Source organism: Strigops habroptila, chromosome 17, assembly GCF_004027225.2.
Source record: "Strigops habroptila isolate Jane chromosome 17, bStrHab1.2.pri, whole genome shotgun sequence".
In the NCBI taxonomy this organism is placed as follows: domain Eukaryota; kingdom Metazoa; phylum Chordata; class Aves; order Psittaciformes; family Psittacidae; genus Strigops; species Strigops habroptila.
The window spans coordinates 5,136,868-5,158,511 of NC_044293.2; the positions used below are offsets into that span (position 1 = coordinate 5,136,868).

The following is a 21,644-nucleotide window of genomic DNA, read 5'->3' on the forward strand; positions in this document are numbered from 1 at the left end:
TTCCCCGGAGAAATGGATGCATGGGGAAAACACTCTAGTCCCATTAATATTTGGGATGCACAGTAGGGGACCAGGCACAATCTTGTCTTGCCCAAACTGGGCCTTCATTTGTAGTGCTTAGGACAGCAGCAGAACAGTCGCCTTCTGTGGTGTTGTCCTGGATATTCTCATCTTCCTTCCTGGTTGCTGCTCCCAAACTCCTTCTCCCTAGTTTGCAAGTCCACATTCTAGCTTCTGAGCTATAGCATGAAGAAACAAATCCCCACTTGCTGAGAGATGCCATATGTTCCTTGGCATCAACTCAGGTGTACGTGGTATCTTTCCAACACCCAGAAAATCAGAGCCACCCCATAAATATCACACTGAATGCCTTCAGTTCTGCCAGTGAGCCTGTCTCAGAATGCGTAATGATTTATTCTGTCTGGTTTGGTGTGTTCTTTGGTGCTCTCCATAGTGGTGAGGCAATGCTCATGGAACCCCAACCAGCACTGCCAGTGGTGCATCTGGGTTGGTTTTGGTAGCAACAGAGCCTAGGAAAGAAGCTGTTGAGGTGCTGTGTGCCCTGCAAAGAGGTAACTGAGAAAATACCAAGATGATATCGCATCCCCCAGTGCTGCTGGGCGAGGGGGGAAATGAGGAAAATACTGGGATACAGATTATTCTCTCTGCCTGGAGAGTGTGCATAGTGCTGAGGGACATCTACCTTCTGTACTGAGGGCTAACAGAGAGGGAGCCTCTGCCTCAGTTTCTCTTTATGTATGTCTGAAACCTTATCTATATCTTTCTGAAGGACTTACTATCTCTGTGATGAGCTTTCTGGCATTCTGAGCCTGCTATCAGCATGGATAAGCTATGCTAGTACTTTAAAGCACAGCATCTGAACTAATTGGGGGACTAGCCAATGGCTTCATTGACATGATAAACACCATTATACTCTATTTTGGGGTGATTCAAAGTTGGCTCTAAGCAAAGAAGAACATGTTTAGGGCTTGTGACAGAGCAAGGAATGAAACAAAGGTGTCCCAACTGATAGTTCAGCTTTTAGTATAATTTTATTGAAGAAAGTAACTAACTCAAGCCTTTGTTTCTTCTGACCATACCAAGGGCCATTTTATGGTGTGGCTGCCATAAGCCCAGCTCTGGCCATTGAGAGACAAATCCAGGGTGAGTTTGGACCACACATGCTGCAGCATCATAGTGGTGTAGGGGGAATAGTGGGAGCCTCCCTGAAGCCAGTGGAGTGTGTGAGCACGAGCACTTCCCTCTCTGCTCTGCTATTGCATCATCACACACTTTGGTGCCAGTGGTATCATCTTCCCATCTGCAAATGTCCTGACAGGACAAGAGGTGATGGTTTTCAACTAAAAGAGGGAGATCCAGGCTGGATGTGAAGAAGAAGTTCTGTATAATGAGAATGGTAAAACACGGGCACAGGCTGCCCCGAGAGGTGGTGAATGCAACATTCAAGGCCAGGCTAGATGAGGTTCTGGGCAACCTGATCTAGTTGAAGATGTCCCTGCTCATTGCAGGGACTTGGACTAGAAGAGCTTTGAAGGTCCCTTCCAACCCAAACCATTCTGTGGTTCAGGGGTGTCTGACTGTCTGTCTCAAAAAGCATTTCTGTCAGGGACTCATGGGCTTATGTGTGGGGAGATTTTACACCCTTCCTGGTTTTTAAAACAAAACCAAGCCCATTTTCTCAGGCATCAATCAGATACTAGAAACTCTCTTTATGTGAGATGGATGCTGTGCTCTTTTACTCAGAGGGACTTTGATGCACTAAGACCTCTCACGCTGAGAGGACAAAGCCTCTGGATTATTTAGGGTGAAACACTGGCCCGAACTGTGCCTCCCTGTGTGTAGGCAAACATTGCACTTTTCTATTCTGGATCAGGTATCAAGCCCAAGATCCTGCTGAAAAAGGGGTACACTCAGGATCGGAGTGTTGCTGTTTAGCAGGATCTATGGATCTGTTTTCAAAGGTGGTTGGATTTCACTGGAAAAGGGACTTTTCTAGTGATTAAACATTGTAATGTTAGGGGCCTGCAAAAGGTATCTGTGCCCTTTTGGTAAGGAATTTAGAACCAGAACCAATGCACTTTAAGGCTTTGGCACTCTTTTATTACAGAATAGGCAGGAAAACTTTACTTTTTTGCATTTTAATGTTTGAATGTGGAACTAGTGAGCTGCAAACCCACTGGGCAGAGCTCCTCTCCTTAGGCACATGATGCCAGGCAATGTACAAATACAGGAGCAAGTAATCACAACCAGCAGCTCCTCCCTGAGCAGAGCCAGGTACTTGGGTTCTACCTAAATAACAAATATAGTAATCCAGCAGCAGTTTAATTGCTCTGGCCTTAATCACCACCTTATGCTAATGTTGGAGGTGGGACTAAACAAGTCTCCTTGAAGGTGCTTAATAATCTTCCAGAGGTGCTCAGCACCAGCAGGGCTCCATTACAGCACAAGAAGTGCCTGGTAGCACAAATCCTCTCTGAATTAAAGCAAGTTGTCTCCCCAAACCCTAGTTAAAGTCTCCTGCTGTTCTCCTTCCTGATGGAACAGGATTTCCCTCCTGGAGGATCTCCTTTCAGTTCTCTGGTGGAGCATTGAACTCCCTCTTCATCATGAACAACCTGCTGCTGACTGGCAAGCTCAGAGCTGAGGTGTTTTCCTCCTCAATTCTGACAGTGCTTTTACCCACACAAAACCTTGAATTGTAGGATCGTGCCCTTGGCTTAATTCCCCTTTGGAAAAGGGCATGTGGAGCGATCCTGGCATCTTGCTGTCACGCTGTCATTTGTGCAGTGCAGGTGCTGGGCTCACACATGTGAAGTGCGTCACGTCTTCTGCCCTGCAGACCTTTCCAAACATGCCTTTTGCTTCCTGCCCTCCTGTCCGGCCCCATTTCCCAACCACAGGAGAAACCTTAGGGAGAAGTCCTGCACAGGGAGAGCACTGGGGGCTCCAGCAGCTGCTCAGGGTTTGAGTCCCCTTGGCAGATGTTTGCTATTCCAGCCACTTCATTAATTTTGGAAACAAAACCCCTGATTATTCCTGACCAAAGCCCCCCTGTTTTGATTGACAGCCAGTGTGTGTTCCATACGTCACAACCCACTGTATTCCTCTGGCCACAGTTTGACTTTTCTATTTTTAATTGAGAAAAGAAACCAAGTTTCTAGAGCCATGTCACAGGGCGCTCATCCCACCTGATGGCTCATCAATGGGGTCGGGGGTGTTCATCCTGTTGTGGGTAGGGTCTGGTGAGGACATTGGTGTTTCTAGAGCACAGGCAGAGGTGTGAGCCCCACATCTCTGCATATCCAACCCTTCAGATGTGACAAAGAAATATTTAAAGCCAAACTGAGGCTTCTGTCTTGCGCACAGTTGTAGGCGAGCTGACGCTTTTCTTCCCCTCTTGATTTCAGGGCTGGATCTTATCGGGCTCATGGAAGACTTTGATTTCCAGCACTCTCCATTTAGGAAACATTCCTCTGCCGAGTCTTGTCAGTGAATGCAGAATGAATTTGGCATGAGGGGAGAGGGGCTGTAGCTCCCCAGACACCAAGGAACCACGGTGGAGCAAAATGCCTTTTGCTGCTGCGCTGGGATTTAAATCAGTGCCACGCTCAGGACAGCGCTTCAGAAATATTCTTTGGCAATAATGATCTTCAAGCACTAATTGCTAAAGTTAATGGTGTTCGTAATTATTTTAGCTCCTTAAAAGTAAAAATGTTGGGAAAAGAGGCAGAGAAGGTGGACTCCTAAAATGTTTCATGTCTGAATTAAGCGAGGATTCATAAAGCTGCGTTCATAATGAAGTCAGCAAATCTCTTAAATGGCTGTTTAGGAATTAAAGCAACACTAAAGTTTAAAAGAGTTCTATCACATGGGGGAAAAGTCTTTGAGCTCCTTTGTTGTTCTTCTTATTCAGGTTCAATTCCTGTTTGTCAAATCACTTTACTTTCTAGGTGGTATAAAAAGACAAACCCATTTCCAAGTCATTTATTTAAAATGAGAATGCCCTTCCAATAGCTTAAGGAGCAAAAACGCTTTGGTTTACCTTTGGTTTGTATAATGTTTTTTTAAAACCATGTAACAACTTTTTAAGGAAATAATATCAAAGGATATCTCAAAAGTATATTTCCTTGCATCTGCGTTCCAGTTGGGAGAGTGTGTGGACACTGTGTGCGTGCCTTCTGGGTTTTCAGGCTCGAATTTGCCCAAATCAGCAAATGTGTCTCTGAATTTACAGCCAACTGATTCTTGCAATTGAAAAAGAAATAGTGAAATAGTAAAAAAAGAGATTAGAGGTGTAGGTTATACATTTTCAAGGGCTTTTAAAAAAATACAGATCAACAAAATGAAAGTAAATCTTTTATGCGTTTGAGATGGTTGTTTCCTTCTGTATAAACAGTTTTCTAATAGGAAGGTAAGTTTGCTGCCGTTGGGATCACCAAAGCATGAAAACTAAAGGGTGGCTGGTGGCATTTTGCAGATTATACTGAAATCCTTGCGGGAAGGCTGCAAATGGTTGTTTTGGGGGGTGGCACAGCTCTGTAAGGAGCCTCTCTGCACCCGTCTGTGGCCACAAGTCGCTGCAAGCCGGCTGTATCTTGTGGCAAACCACGCAGCTCCGGTTCATCCCAGTCTGCCTTCCCCTAGAGTGTGTCCTGATGATTCCTGCCCTAAACCACTCCGAATTTTCCACATCGGGGGGAATAGCCGCAGGGAAATGGCACTTGAGGCTCAGCCTGTGAGGAAACGCAGCCTCGGTGGAGTGGGGACCGGTGCGGTCCATCCTCAACCCTCATTCCTGCAAAAATCCAGCTGAGATGAGCAGCGATCCGCCAGGAAATCATCTTATCCCGGGACACCGTTGCGAAGAAAGCAGCCTTTGCTTCAGCAAGGCCCTTATAAATAGGATTTTATTTATTTCCTTGCTTCTCTGCAGCACGCGGTGACTGGGGAATAGGTTTGATGCCGCTGCGGGGAAGCTGGGATGAGGCGCTCTCCCGTCGCATGGATTTCATGCGGGATGTGCACTTTTAATCTCTTAAATGAACAGGCCTGGGGGTGGGGAGAGAAGAAAGGAGGGGAAAAAAGAAAAAGCCAGCCCCAATCTGGAGCATTTCCAGAGGGAAAAAAAGACGGGAGAGAGAACCGCACACACACCCCGGTGTCTTAAAATAGAGCGCAGGGAGGGAGCGGCCCGGCGGATCCTCCCCGCCCGGCGCAGGGTAACAATGGTGCTGGCCGGGGAGCCGCGGGCGCCGTGATTGACACTCGGGGCGTCGTGATTGACAGCCGAGGCGTCCTAAAAAGGCCGCGGAGAGATGCTTATCGCAGGGTTTATATAGCGGGGGAGCCGAGCGGAGCGGAGCCGAGCGGGGAGGAGGAAGAAGAAGAAGAGGAGAAGGCGGCCGATGCGCGGGCGGCCGCGGGTCCCGCAGCGCCCCGCAGCCCCGGGGCCGGCCCCGCCATGCACTGCCAGCCGCAGCCCCGGCTCGCCGCGCCCGGCCGGCACAGGGCAGGCAGGAGGCGCTACAAGACCTTCATGATCGACGAGATCCTCTCCAAGGAGACCTGCGACTACTTCGAGAAACTTTCCCTCTACTCCGTCTGTCCGTCCCTCCTCGTCCGGCCCAAGCCCCTGCACTCCTGCGCCGGTAAGACCGCTGCCCCGAGAGAAAACCCTGTGCCCAGGGTTCCGAGGTCACTATTTGCCAGCCAAACCCATCCTCTCCTCTGCAGTGAAGGGGCTCCCCCAAGCCAGCCCCTGCCGTGAACCCCAGGTTTGCATCCCCGGTGGAAGGGTTTACTCCCGCTGCCCGTGTTTTCCAGGGAAGAGGGAATTTTGCGGGCTCATCTCAGCATGCGGTGGTGGGGTTCAGCCTCACGGTGTTCACAAGTGATTCGATGTGAATGGGAGGGGGTTGAGAGGAGCTCAGGTCCTTTAGGAAGCGGCAGTGACCTTGTGCTGATTTTTCATTGCCACTTGTACAAAGAAATTAATAACAAAATCAGAAAAAGGAGAACAAATCGCTCTTGAGACAGTTTTTCTACCCTAAACCCTCTTTTTCTACCCTAAATCCTCTCTTCCTTTGAAAGAAACTAAGCTATTTCTAGTGGTAAAGATGTGAAAATACTTGTACTGATGTTGCAAACGCAGGCACCACAACTAAACACACACAAATACCTCAGTCCTGTGCAGATAAAACACACCAAAATGAGCAGTTGGGTCTTGATCATCAGTGTTATTAAATATCACAACCAGATTTATCTAATGTGAGCTTTGGAAATCCACACTAAAAGTGAAAATATCGTTGTTCTAATGCATTCCAGATCCTAAACCAGCCAAAAATCCCTCTTTTTGGTGAAGGACGCAGTTTTCCAGGTTCATATTCTTCCCGTACTTGCAGTGTTGACACCTGATGTCTTCAGAGAATCAGGTGATGAAATTGCAGAATAAAATATGCTCTTCAATAAAAATCCTAACTCCTGAAAATAACATTTGTAAAGGGATAATTCCCAGGAAATATTCTCTATTTCAAGGTCATAAAATCCTAGTTTTCCTCTTTCCCTTTCCTGGGAAAGTTCATTTTGCATTTGTGTTAAGTGGTGCTTAAAATTCAAGGCCTGCACTTCAGGCTTAGGTTTGTTTGGGTTGGGTTTTTTATGGCTGAATATAAAGAAAAAGGAACTTTTTGGGTCTTAGTGGAACTGTGCTAATAAAAAACTCGCTGCTGGGGTATCCGAAGAGTTGGACAAGTTGAGTAAACCCTCAGCCCAAGCTTAAGTCTTCCTCCAAACTCAATATAAATACTAACTTTTAAAGATCTGGAAGGGATTAAGAGGCTGGATCAGAATTAAGACCCCTGATGACTGGTATTTGGGAAGAAATGACCTGAATGGTGTGATCCTCCTTCAACATCGCTTTCTTCCGATCGCCGTTCCTCGCCTCCTCTGCCTAAAGGCTGACATGGTTTTATACAAGAAGATCTGGTTGTTAAGCAAGATATTGCTGACAAGGGAAGTTTTCAGAGCAGAGAGGGGAAAAATCAGTGCTTAGCCAAAATGGGCATGAAAGTCCCAGGTGGGTTCAGTTTGGAGACAGGCACAGAGGGCCCGATTCTGCTTGCGCTGAAGTCGGTGCTGTGGCTTCCACACGCTTCCATCTGCCAAGGAGACGACGTTTCTATCTCCTCCTATATACAGAAAAAGAAAGCATTAGAAAAAATATTCCCCTTAGCACCCAAAAGGAATATTAGCCTGAATATTTACTAACATCCAGAAACACATGGGAATAACTCAGCATCAAAACCTGCATTTTGGGTGTCACCTTTAGGCTAATATTTAATACCTTTGATGACTGGGGTAGTTCCCAGCAGCTGCTTTGCCTCTCACCACCTCTATGGGAAAGAAAGAAGAGAATAGTTTTTAATATATACTTCTGTGTCAAGCATAGCAACCATTGTCTTTGCAAGAGTCATCTAGATATTCATTAAATAACTATTAATAAGCCTGCAGTGATTCAGCAGGGGATTCTGAGTGATGCTAGTGAGACTTTTGTGGTTACCGTTCAATTACAGCCTTATTTCTCTTTGTGCCTGGAATCTTTAATGAATTTGCCCTCAAGGTTGTGTTTCTAGCCCAAGCTCTGGCCTGTCCCGGTGGCGAGGTGGATTGGGAATATCTGCTTCTAATGGAATAAGCTGTATAAGCTTGAGAAGTATGAAGAGAGATTTGCTTGTGGGATTAAAACTGTAGAAGAAACTGCCACAAAATGCTTCCAAATTGTAAGCTTTCTGAGATTTAGAGGTGTAATTAAAGTAATATGTGTATTAGATCATGGGATTTCTTTTATTATAACAGAGGAAATTCTGTCATAGAATCGTACCCAATATGAATCTGTTTAAAAAAACAAAAAGCAAACCCCCAAAACCCAACCAAAAACCCCCAAACCCTCCAAGGGACTGAAGGCTGCAGAATCCCAGCACTGTAGCGTTTAACTTGCCAGCGTTCCCTTTGTCTCTGGAGTTAATCGGGAAGCGAGTGAGTGCTTAGAGTCTGTTTGCAGTCTGAAAAACTGTCTTCACCTAAATCCTAACCTAAATCACAGACATTTGCCTGGTCAGGGTGGTTGTAGCTGGGACATGGGGGGTGTTTGAAAGAGGAATGAGTAACTGGTGGTTTCGGCTGAGCTCCTCTCCAGCAGCACGGCTTTTTGCAAGTTGGGAGGCAAACTTTGTCGGCGCTTTCACGGGCTGCGGAGTTAATAGTTCTTTCATCTGGGGTGAAGTCAGAGAAGCCTGATATGCCTTCAGCATTTATTTGGAGCTGAAAGATGGAAGATGTTGTAGTTGTGCAGTGTGTGTGTGTGTGTGTTTAACAACACCCTTTGTTAAGTGAGTGAAAACCACAGCAAACCAAATGGAAAATGTTTCTTCTTTTGGCCATGGTCAAACACTGAATATTTAAGTGTGTGCAGCTGAGCTGGGATCAAACAGATTTGTCAAGTAGAGGGGAGAGGGGCTGGAAGGAAAATTTGGGACTTTTCCTGGGCATCGTGAGGGCAAAGGCTGACATTTTAGTCCTCAGGAGTGTTTGGAGGTCTAATGCAAAGCTCGCCTGTCTCACTGCAGGGATTCCCATTGCGAAAAGCTTGGAGCCAGCCCCAACCAAACCAGAGTGTGTCTGTTTGGAAATTAAAATGCAATTCCATATAAAAAGGATCCCTTACTAGCTTAAAATTTGGTGTATGAGGATCTATTGTGGCATTTCTTGAGCCAAATAAACTCGTATTGAATCTGTAACAAAATGCAGAGCTCGTGTGATTTAAAAAATCCATCTATGAAACCAGAAATCTCTTCAGATGATGTTTAATAACTCCCTGACTTTTTGAATGTGATGGCTTAATGAAACCATCGTTTATTTGGTTTTGTGATATTTATGTTTTCATTGGCTTTTCAGCTGATGAGATACCCAATTAATCTGTGCAGGTAAATGACTGCAGTGTTAGTTTATCCCCTGCTTGGTTTGTTACAGGGATTTCTGAAGATTGCTTTTGGCTGAGCAGAGTCCTATAGAAATAATTTCTCAAATTGTCTTTATATAAGACAGTATATGGCTTTTATAGAAGATAATATGCAGACACCGTGTAAGACTTTTATACAAGACAATATGTAGAGAAAACAAATGTCTTTCCAATTTTACCTCTAAAAACATGGGTAGGTGAGTCTATACCAATTCTGGTTTGTTTCCTGGTTTTGTTCAAATCCTGGCTTAGCAATACATTCAAAATCCAATTGCCATATTTGTAGTTCTGGGCATGAGAAAGAATCCCTTGTCATCGTATGATGTTAGGAGGTCGAACTAGAAATGCTCCATAGTATCAAAATAACTCCAATTGCTTGAAAAAGAAAAGCTGGGGGGCGTGTGGGAAGTTGTGCTCCTTCCCCAGCATAGTGCAGTATGTGATGCTGTGTATTAATAATTAACAATATTGGTCACGGACATCCTTTCTGAACTATCCAAATGACTTGAGCTGGCTGGATTAAGAAGAATCGCATTGCCCCTTCCGAGAGCGAGCTGCCAGAGTTCAGTTTATTTTAGCAAAGCAGGACAGATTATTCAGTGTCTATGCCGTGTGTGCACTTACTCTAGAGCTCATAAAAAACCCACTTCAATTTGAAAGTATCGTATTTGAAAGTATCATTTAAATCGCAATGAGGACCAGTTGATTTATGTTCTACACCAAGGTTTTTACTAGCGCGTATCTCAGGTCGGACTGTGCTTTCGCTTTTACTTGCCACAATCGCGGTACTAGAACAAGGTCTTGCATGAACGTAGTTTTGGAGGCAGAAAGGTGCCTTAAATCCACTTTTCTGAGAGATGAGCTACTTGAATTTCCACTCTTGTGAGGGGAGTTGTGTTAAAGGGAACTGCACCGCTCTGTGTGTATTTAGAAGTGCCACAACTTCTGAAAGTGGACATAACCTTCATTTTCTCAACTTGTTTGAACATTTACTACTATTGCTCTGTCTGGGGAACCAGTTGCCTTTAAAGAACACTCGTAATAATGATTTGCTTCCTTGGAATGATTCTTGGGGTTGTTGGTTGTGGGTTTTTGTCGTTTGGGGGTTGTTTTAATGTAGGCAGGTATCTAGTATAAAATGGTCCAAAACTTGCATTTTTCTTTTCCAGTTCTTTTGTCTGTCTCCTGTTGTTTTATCTTAAGATAAAATTGGGAACTGCTTATCCCAAAGTTGTTTTTTGAGCTGGCATTTTACGGGTATCTTTGGTGTTTTCTGGATTACACTAAGCAACTCCTGCGACCAGTGGGGCCTGCTGGGAATCATTGTGTGTTAAAGTGGGAGCTTTGATATTCACGGTCCCTGCTCAGTCTTACTAGCCTTTCTAGAAACACATGGTGAGAAAGTACATTTATTGTGTCTTAAACCAGCTCAGTCTTTATGTGTGGCTGCACAACGAGTTTCCTTCTGATTCTCTTCACAAAGCCTTGATCTAGGCAAGGGTTGAATTTGCTCTAGGACATTATTTCTTTTGCTCAAATACTTGCTGAACCTTTCTCCTTTAAATTGAATGGATCCTGTTATGGAGTTCCTGGGGGACAGCAGGGCACTGTGGGAAAGGAAAAGGCTTTCCATGTAGCGTATGTCCCGAGCGTGGGGAAAAATGAGATGCCATCCATTCGAAGTATGTTATCCGAAACAAAACAGCTGGATTAATCCCATGAAATAAAGCTAATGCGAAGTTGTGGGTAGACCTTCTGCCAAGCGAACTTGGACCTGAGTGTGCCTTAGCCCTGCGTCTTCAGCTGGGGTGGAATTGCCATCCCCTAATACAGATGTAAGGGTGGCATTCCAGCCATTATTCCAAGGTGTTGGAAAGACTTTTGCTCTTGTGGCGTGTGAAGTTGGGTGCTCAGGACCCCCAAATGCCTTAAACATGTGCCTGAAATGGCACGAGCTGGAGCTTGATGGCTCATGAGCTGTCATCTGGGACCTGTGTCCCAAGTTGGATTTGTTGAGGGAAGCGGGGCCGGAATGAATAGGGAATGATAGGTGCCAGTTTCAATCGCAAAGCTGAGCATGTCTGTGTGGAAATCCACATTGCTGCAATGCTGGTTGGGGTTTTTCTGGTTATTTGTGCAAACGTAGGAAGATAAATGATATCTTTTGAAAACTGCCTGCATTTATTGGGTTTAGCTTCTAAAGAACAGTGTAATTCTAGTGTCTAATAGCAAAAAATAAAAGCAAAATGGCAAAGGAGATCTATTAATCCTTTAAAATATGAAGTATTGCATCTGTAGATGTCCCTGGTGCAGTACTGGGGGGGCTATCAGGTATTCTTAATAAGCATAAGATAATTCAGAGGTGATGTTGCTGCATACACATCCTAGAAGATGCAGTCATATTTAGACTGATGTCGCGGTGTGCTCCTCTGGAAACCTGGAAAAGTCAGGCTTTGCTGTCCCAACTGTCTCGCTGCTCCCGTAGCTGCAGCCTCAGGGAATTCTGGAGTTTTCTCAAAACTCTCACCCAAATAAGTCCAAACCTCACCCATTTTAGCCCTACAAGTAAAAGTCTTTCCATAGCAGTCACGCTGAAGACCAGTTTACCAACTGAGGCAAACTGGCCCAATGCTATAGACTTTGAAAATCGGTTTATGGAATCATAGAATTCATCTGTAACTGCTGAAAGTCAGGCGTTTTTCTGGACATCTGCCTTGGTTTTTACATGTTTTGATGTCTTTAGCAGAAAACATGGTTCAGAAATGCCAAAAATTGGCATGTGAGGGATAATAATAGGCTGGGGAATGACAACTAGATACTCGGGGAAGCGTCTGTCATTTTTCCCTGTCAGATTATATTCAGTGTTAGAGGTGGTATTTCAGAAGCAAAGGCAGATCAGAATCTGGGTTTGAAACCAGGTCTCACTTAGACTGAGCAGGGAAATCTGGCTTTGAAATGGTTTCAGTGCTAGATAGTAAAACATTTGGAATCCAGACTGAATTTTGCCGTCTGGATCTCGGTACAGTTAATAGTGACTAAAAGAAATGAATGAAAGGCCAGACTACATGGGACAAAAGAGAAAATCACACCAAAACCTGCTGTGGGAAGTAATCAGCATTGTGGTTGTGGTTAGGTGTGAATAAACGTTGTGGAGGAATGCTCTAATAGGAGGTATTAATGAATTTGGGATTCTACTGGGAAAACCAACACCTACACCTGATTTCCTAAAGCCTCACGGCTCGCACTGACGCACAGTTGGATCCATCTCCACACTGGTTTAGGTTTAAAGGCTGTAGATGTGTAAAGGGTGTCCTCATGGAGGTGACTGCACAATGCCACGACTCTCAGGGTGTTGTGATTACTGATTTTATGCCTTTTATTCAACTTGCTGCTCTAAAATGCAGGAAAGGACAGATATCAAAAGGTGAATAATCGTCCCCGAGCATTGTTGCCTTCAGCACCAGCTGGGTATGAGCAAGGGCAAGAATTCCACTGGGAAGTTGAGGAGGGAAAAGAAGTGAGGCTGTGTGTGAAGCAGGGAACGGGGCAGTAGCTAAGGAGCCTTTTTGTTTTGTCTTGTTTACTCATGTTGAGCATTCCATTTCTTTCCCAGTGGAGGAACATGGTGAAGGACAGCTTGGTGTATCATGTTCTGGCAGTGTGGTGATCGGAGTGGAGATCCACCTTCAGAAAGGATTTAATGCTGACGGGAGTGTTGTAAGCAGGAGGAGGGAAAGAAATATCTGACTTTAAGTCACTTCTATGCCCTCAGTGCCAGCATGTGTGGAAGGAAGATTTGCATTCAACTACACATGATAGACAGCAGAGCTGATCATCTGGAATTGATCTTGACATCAGGAACCGACCTCTGTAGATGACTTAATGCACTGGCTAGAGGCATTTCTTACTCCACTGGTGGCACTAACTTGGGTGAGAGAGAGGCTGTGCTCTTGCTCACTGTTGCTTAGATCATCTGAATTTCTTGATTCTGATCATCTATTTCTTATGCTTATTCCCTTGATACCCTAATGCCCCATCCCTGGCAGTGTTCAAGGCCAGGTTGAACGGGGCTTGGAGCAACCTGGTCTTGGAAGGTGTTCCTGCCTCTGGCAGCAGGTTGGAACTGGGTGAGCTTTAAGGTCCCTTCACACACAAATCAGTCTGTGATTCCATGATTCTCCAGTTTGAGGTGACTGTGCAGTCCGGTTTGGAAGAACTGAAAACTGGAGCTTTGCGTTTGCAGACCATATATGAAGTTTCATCACACCAAAGTGAAAACACTGGGAGTAGTCAGGAAAATGGGTGGTTTAGTGTGTTGATAGATATTAAAAATAACAATCTCTTGTCCTTTTCCGTTCAGAGTGAAGCAAAATGGTTTAGCTATATCTTGGCAAGCTTAAAGTTTAAAAAGTTTGCATGTGTGTGTGGGGGAAATCAGATCAGAGAAAATACTTGATCTTGAATAAAACATTGAAAACATCTTCTCTAGGCTGAACCAAAACTTATAACACTTTCCTTCTTATGAGACATTTGCAAAGCAGTGAAGTTACTTTGTATTCCAAAATTTTCCTCTTTTTGTCTTGTTTTTGATGAAGGGAAGTTACAAGCGAGTGCTTTCAGTCAGTTCTATTTCAGACTTGCTCCAGCTGGACTGCAGAAGCCAGAACACGTTACCACGAGCTTCATTTGCTAGGAAATAAGTTCCTCGGAAAGTTTAGGACCTGCTTTGTGGTCTCAGCTGTATTTGTGAAGTCAAGACAAAGCCCGTAACGGAACAGGATCACAAGAACAAGCTAATGGGAGCTGAGCAGTAGATGTCCTTTTACTTGTGGACACTTGGAGCACAGTGTAGCCTTGCTCAGATGAGACAGACCACGTTATGTCTCCTGCTGGTGGACACAACAGTGTCCACTCACACTGATTGAAGTGTCCCCTCTTTGCATTGCTCATGTTTCTGTGCCATCATGTGTCTGATGGCTCCTACCATGGATCATGCGGGTGAGACAAATGCAAGAGTTTGAGTAGCTTAGCAGCAATACTATCATCCAGGGAAGGGTTGGAGATGGATTTCTCCTCCCCAGGTTTCTTGTGTTCCTAGCACTCTGGGAGAATCTAACCCAGAGGCTTCTAGCCCTTGTTGAGTGATGTGAAATTCCCAAAACTGTATTCTAATGACATCTTTAAAAATATAGAGAGATTTGGTGTTAGGACCTGGCTAACACTGTAAATACTTAATATTTTCCATTTTCCTCTCAGCAACTTTAAGTTTTGACTGATTCTTGACATCTTCTTCCTCATTTCTCTTGGCCAGGACACCAAGTTACCAGTTGCAGATATTTCAGACAGGTGTTTGAGTACTTGTCACTGAGATCCATTGAAACAACTCAAGGGAAGGGTGAAGAACTTAAGGATTCCCCCGTTGGTTGGTATTCAAACCTCCTCCAACTGCACTTAGCACATCCTGGTGTTGCAAATGAAGTTCTACACTTGCTGCTTCTCTGAACATATCCTGACCCCAGTGGGGGCAAGTCCAGTGGAGTCTGGGCGATGCTGGTAGAACCTGTGCCATAAGGATGCTAAAGGCTTGATTCTGCTCTTGGCTTCCTGATGAGAATTTGTGAGGTGGATGGGGCTTGGAGCAACCTGCTCTAGTGGAAGATGTCCCTGCCCGTGGCAGGAGGTAGGAAATGGATGAGCTTTAAGGTCCCTTCCAACCCAGCCCGGTGTGATTCTATGATAGTTGGCACTTCTGCAGAGCATGAATATATAGTTCAGTAAGAAGAAATGACTTTCAGTAAAAACAAGACATTTGCTACGAGAACAACCTGGCATATATGATGAGTGGGAAAATACAGTCTTTTTGCTATACAAGACTTTTATAAAACTATGGTTTTGGCAGTATTTATTTCCAGAATATTTGAGGTCTATCTGAAACACAGCACCTGAAAGAACACCCCCCTTAACAGCACGTCTGTTTGGGTTTTCATTTTTTGTAAAAAGAAAATCACACTTTTTTTTTAAGGAAGGACAAAATAAAGTTTTCCAGAACTTCCTCTATAATAAAAATAAAATTCCTTTGAAAACGTGATGACAGAAAATTTGCAAATTGAGTTTTATTTTCTGTGAGATTCGGAGCAACAACCTTACTATGACCTTAAAATGTGTTTGGATGTGCATATTCAGGTCTTATCTTGTACATTCTTTAACATGCCAGTGGGTTTGATTCATGTAGCTAGTTGGCTAACTTCAACAGGACTACTCATGCAAAGAAGGATTTGGATTGGAAGCTTTTGTGTTTGCCCTGTAACTCGGATAATCTTGATACTCATTTTGTGGCTTTTCTTCAAAATGAGAGTTTTCCACATAGTCATCAACCACTTGGCTCAGCACTTGGCTTTGGGTATTTCTACTAGTGATTCTTTTGCACGTTACGGGTCAGTTAATGGCTACTTTTAACTGGGATTTAAATCCAGATTTGAATTAAATTTTAATAGACATCTTTAGGACTAATGTTGGAGCAAGAACAGGTCCCTGTAGCTTTGAGTTTAAAGGTACCTATTGCCACATCTAGTGTACAGCTGCCTACGTCTGTACATTCTAAACCAAAACACTCTTGTGTAAGCACAAGGAAGGGGTGAAGCCTTAATAAAAGCATCTCCTTTCTTTTAGAAGAGAGGGAAATGTGTGTGATACGTTTGTGGTTACTTAAATAGGGTGTTCTATGACAGATTAACCTGTCATCTTAGAAGCAAAATTAGCAGTGGTGGTACTCTCTGATGAAAAATATCTACTTGCATGCCGTACATAACACGTACGTGTAAGTGCATGACATCGTATGTCTTTAGGAAGGCCTATTTCCCTTGCTTGCATTGATTCAGGCAGCTCAAAAAGGAAAAAACATGAAAAGTCTCCCTGAAATAGAAATGGGGAACGTAATCATTGATACAATATAATGGTGACAAGTCTGAAGCAAATGGGTTGGGGTGGGTTTTTTGCCCACAAAACATTTGTGTGAGTTTGTGAATACATTTTGCTTCACCCTTCTGTCTGTTTTGTTCCAAACCTCCTCTTGACAGCTTTGCTAACAGTTCATTTTGTTCCTGCAGTGACTAAAGAGTGGAGGAGCTGATATTTGAAGTTCTCTGTGACAGCAGAGGCCGGTGCTCGGCAGTTTGGATCTCTGCCGCCTGCTCTTTGTTGTGCTCTTTAGCTTTCTACTTGCTTTTTAGCTTGCTGGAGAGTAGTAAAATTCCCCACGGAGGGACAGGAAGCCATGCCAGAAGTTAGAAGGGTTGGTTTCACCTTGTTGCAATAAATTACAGAGCAATCATAAGTGATGGCAAGGAGTTTGATGAAGTGGGTGAGGAACAATTGATGGATTATTTTAGTTAAAATTACTTAGAGCCCAATCCAACTCCCACTGAAGTCAATTAAATCGTAGCTGGATCAGGGCCAAAATGAGTCAAATTCAATTATTCCTGAACTGTAAACATTTAAAAGCACATTATTATAAGGTAGTTTAGCACTTAAATAACATTAAACCAAAAGCATTTGCGAAATCCCAGACAGAGAGTGTTTTATTTGTACAGCTCTATTGAAAACCCCTTTTTCTTGCGGCTGGGAGCCGGACACCTCTTAGTGTGGTGCCTAAATCCTACAGCACCTGTCTGTTGTGAAGAGATGTCGCAGCAATTGATACCAAAGATGTATTTCTGTCTGTCAGAGACTAGCTGGCCAGAGATTGCATGAGAAGAGACAGCAAAGATGACTGAGAAGAGATTGTAGAAATCCCAGTGCTGTTTCATCTAATTGTGAGGATTTAGAGAGCTTACTTGTGTAAGTACCAGCTCAAAAACCACTCCAACTTTTGCATCAGCTCATCTCAAAACCGTAATGGTTATGGATATTCATCTTTGTCTCAGCTGAACAATGGACAGCACCCAAAATATTATCTAAAAAGAAATAACCTCCATGATAAAAAGAGGGATTTAGAAGTATGTTCAAGTTTCACAACATATAGTGGTGTTTTCAGAACCTCAGGGAGATCAGCTTTTAAATTGGGATTCACAAGCCTGATTCAAGACAATTTATGTCTTTTTTTTCTTTTTAAATAAATTCAAGATTGACCCTTTTCATTCTGTCCTCAGAATTTCTCCTCGCCGTCCCTTTTGAAGGCATCTCCTGCTCCTGGGAGCAGCTCGGGGTTGGCAGGTCTAGGGTTTCCTGGCTTGTATTTACAGGCTGTCTCGGGAGGTTTTAGTACCACATCCCATTCCGAGTGCCATCCCCAAAGATCTGTCAGAAGCCTGGAGCATGCTGAGCTGTGCATGCAGCAGTGAATAGCTGTTGACTGGGGTCATTCCCATCTCTCCAAGGGAACTAAATTCGTCCCCGCAGACAGACGATCTCCCTTCAACACCAGGCACTGAAAGGACTTGTGCAGGGCTCGGAATTGGTCTGGTTTCTTTTCTGCCTTCGTAAGCAGCTGTGTTTAAAATGAAAGATGGGGCCTGATCCTCATTTTAACTGCAGGCACGACATGGCTCTGGCGCTGTGAAAGGTCTTTGTGGTGGATAGAAATGCTGGATATCTGCAGACCACTGAAGGGACAGAAAACGGGATCCATTCGACTGCATGCACAGCTAGCACGGGAGCGTTGGAGCGTCTCCAGAGCTGGTTAGCTGGCTAAATGGGCTTCCTTTTTAGCCTGGCAAACTCTGTTTGGCAAATTATTTCCTTTTCTCTTGTGCTGTCACAGTTTTCATGGTGGTTTTGCCTTTTTTTTTTTTTTTTGCTATCTTTTTCTGTTTTCCGTGCGTCTCTGTGAATAGCAGGATCAATTAATAGCTTCCACTAACACTTTCTAAAGAGATTACAATGGTGAAATAGAACTATCTGTCCTTCAGAGAAGGGTAAAAGTGATACCCATCAGTGTTAATCGGGAGAAAGGGATACAACCATGATAAATATTGGTATAGGACTTCTGTGTCACAAACCCAAGAAAAAACACTGCCTGTTTTCTCTCCCATCAGGAAGCAAAGGCGCTGCCATGAAAGCAATGCAGACAACCTGATAGCGATAGATGACTGTCTGTGGCTTGAATATGTTTGAAAAAACTAATTTCTGTGATGTCTTATTTCTCCTTTCTTAATATTAACACAAATAATCATGTTACAACTCGTAAAAATGCATTAAAATCAGTTGACAGCTATTTAAAACCTGAGCATTACTATTATCTCCTCACAGATACTGACTGCTGAGTCCAGCCCAGGCGTGCTGTATTTGACTCACATTAACTCACCAGTGATCTTAACTTTGGTATTACCTTTCAAAAAGCAAACCCAGTGATAATGTTTTTACCTGGTGATTGTAGTTATCCGTGAGCACATGCCAGTGCAATAAAAATGGTATTTTCCTGCAGTAAATTACGGGATAGCAGGTCCTTTTGGACAGTGAAAGATACTGAAAACGCTTTCATTCATCACAGTGCATTGATGACAACTTCGCTTGAAGAAAAATTATTACCTTTAGGAAAATGTGATAGCTCTTAACGTAGCTTTAAAATGTGGTGGACTCTCTTAATTTGTCTTCTCAAAATGTTTGTTCTCCCCAAAGCCAGTTGTGGGTCATGTGCCTCATGATGCCGATGCTGGAAATGTTTGTCCAGTTGATGACAAAGTGAATGTAAGTGTTTGTTTGAAAAGTTTTTGCCTCTGGTTAAACTGGGGCCAGTGAGAAAATCCAAATACTCCTGTCCTTCCTCTCTACAAGAATTTCCTTCATTCAGGTGTCTCACTTTCTACAACAAACAGTAAATAGTGCGGCTCGTGGTTTTGCATGCTGCAGGTTATGTCCAAATACTACTTTTCTCAATACCTCTTGATGTACCCCCTGTCTCCACTTCTTATTTACTCCTGGAAGTCAACAGAAGTTTTGGGTGTGTAGAAAAAGAAAAGGAATTGCTTCAGACTGCAAATATCTGAACGTTTTCTGCTGAGCATTCATTTAGCCGGCAGCTTGGGACATGCCGCTGGTGGGAAGCAGGATAACTAAATGGAGCTTATGATTCTGCAGAGCCCTTGGAAGAGCTGAGAACTTTGCAGTGGCCGCTTGGTGCTTTGGCTTTGCCCTTGACTCATTGTGTGATGTGGAGCCAGTTACATGCTCATCCTTCCTATTATTTAAAGGAAAACAGTGGTTCATTGCACACCTGTGCGAAGTGGTGTAAAATCCTTTGCTAAGAAAGGCAAGAGGAACCCAAAGTAATCTGGTCAGTGGGTTTTTAATTGTGGCTGTTTAACTGTGGAGGATTAATGAAGCACAAATCAAATCTGTATTTTTTTCCCCACCAGAGAGGTCTGTAGGAGGGAGGAGACTTCCCAACAGACTGCATTAAGATAGGTGTTAAGATAAAGCTGTGTTTATTACTTCATAAGGGCTTCAACTCCTTCACAAGCAATTTTTATCCATCCTTTGACTCTTTACTGGACTTCTTTCATTCTGCCTATGCCTGCTGGGGTTTTTAAGTTGCTCTTTCACTGTCTTCCTTCCCTTTCCTCCCCCCCTGAGCTGCCTCCCCTCGGCACAAACTGCATCTGATAAGGTTTGAGTTCAAGTCGAACTTTCGAACCCATGACGTCAAGTTGGTTTGGAATTAGGCAAAACCAGTTTGCCCATCCCTTGTTGTAAAAGGGTTAATCCTCTAAACTATTGAGAGGCAAGGGCAGGGAATTATGAAAGGAGCCCCTGTTTTATAAGCATTTGTATTGCCAGTGCTTGAATACCTGTAATAAGTAGGTTGCTGCTGTGATTAATGACTGTGTTTTACACGCTGAAGATGGATGATGTGTCGTCTTGGAGAAGCCATTTATTTTTATGTGGGCTCCTCACCCAAGCAGCACTGGAAATGAGATGTTATTGTCTTGGTGGGAGGATGGTTCATTCTTAACAGTTTAATGAAAGATGACCTGCAGAGAGGAGAAAAGAATAAAAATGATGCCCTTTTTTTGCCTCTCTGCAATGTGTGCAGAGACAACTCACATGGATTAGATTTGTTGAATTATTTTTGTTTAAATACATGATTTTTCTTTTTCTTTAGAGATTCTTATTTTGTTCCCTCCCCTTTGGAAAGGAGTCAGAATGTGTTGTCAGTCCGAAACTTGATAAATTTGGAAGGGGCAAGCTATTCAAATGCCTTAAACTTGCTCTGTTTTTGGTTTATGGCTTTAGAAAATAATTTGAAATCTCTAGTTGTTTTGAGGCAATTCTTGTATTACAAGTTTCTGATGTTGCTTTAGTTTCAGTTGCACTTTTTTCCCTCATTTATGGCATTTTATATGTGGAAAGAAGGTGGTGGGGCAGTGTTTGTGGTGGTCTGAATCAGAAACTAGATGTGGAAGTCATCTTTTTATTAAGACAACTCTATATCTGTATGTGTTCAGCATTGCATCCATCTAACTTCAAGGTTTTCATTTCTATAGAATAGCTTTATTAAGGAAAAAGGAAAAAGCACTCTGGAATGAATTGGAGAAAATCTATTTCAAGACAGTGAAGTGGGTAGCAGTGTCCAAGTCTTTCTAAAGCTCTACATGAACTGAAAGACCTTGGATCTGGCTTCCCAGCAGATCTTCTGGGGTGGAAACAGAGACAGCTGTAGGCATGGCATTGACCACAGAATCATAGACTCATAGAATGGTTTGGGTTGGAAAGGACCTTAAGATCCTCTAGTTCCAACCCCCTGCCATGGGCAGGGACACCTCACCTTGGACCATGTCACCCACGGGAGAGCAAAAATGAGTAGGATTTGTTAAATAATGTTTGAATTGAAATGCTTTTTGTATGTGATTCACCCAACATCAATTAAAGGTGCATTTAGCTCTCGGCATTTAAAAGATCCCCCATAACTATTGTGCCATGGCTGAGCAAAGCAAAGGAATTGAGCTTGATGGAACAGCAGTGTTGATTGCTCTTCATCATATGGTAGTGAATGCCAATAATTGCCGAAGTTCTCTGGACAGATTACTATAACATTCCATGTAGGATATGGCCTCCATTTCAAAGCTTAATATAAAGAGTCTGTCATGCTGTCTGCAGGGAGAGCATGGGAATGCCAGATCTTGAACAAGTTTCATCCGGCAGTGCCTCATAGAAGAGTCTGGTAATTGTGGTATTTAAAGATAGAAAACCTACTCCCTGCATACTGATTTAGATCACCATCATGTAAAAAGTGGCAGCCACAGCTGATCTTTGGCAGAGAATCTTTCTTGGTTTAGAACTTTAAAACACACAAACGAAATCCTCAACCAACCAACCAGAAAGGCTGAAAAGAGTTATTTTGGTTTGAAAAGCCACATGCTGCATACGTGCCTATTACTGGAGGAGTTCCTGTGGCAACACTGCCAGTTACACAACAACAGGATACACGCACTGCTTCAATATTAACATATATATTAATGGCACCTTAAGGAATTTCGTAATCCAATGACACAGAAGAGAGTTCTCAATGCAGAGCTCATGCAGTCTGTTAATAGGAAATGTCTTCAGCCAGCTGTGAGATGGTCACACCTCTGCCTCCCTTCATGGCTTCCCTTTGAGTATTTTCCAGGCC

At 43.5% G+C, this 21,644-nt stretch overlaps 1 protein-coding gene across 1 annotated transcript in view; it reads left to right on the plus strand.

Annotated features, from left to right (window-relative positions):
- Positions 1 to 5,123: 5,123 nt before the first annotated feature.
- The window catches only part of BARX2 (BARX homeobox 2), a 33,310-nt gene continuing 16,789 nt past the window's right edge, over positions 5,124 to 21,644 (plus strand). Inside the window, exon 1 of the mRNA XM_030505334.1 lies at positions 5,124 to 5,669. Coding sequence (XP_030361194.1) covers positions 5,483 to 5,669 — 187 coding nt within the window. The 5' untranslated portion in view covers positions 5,124 to 5,482. The remainder of the gene's footprint in view (positions 5,670 to 21,644) is intronic.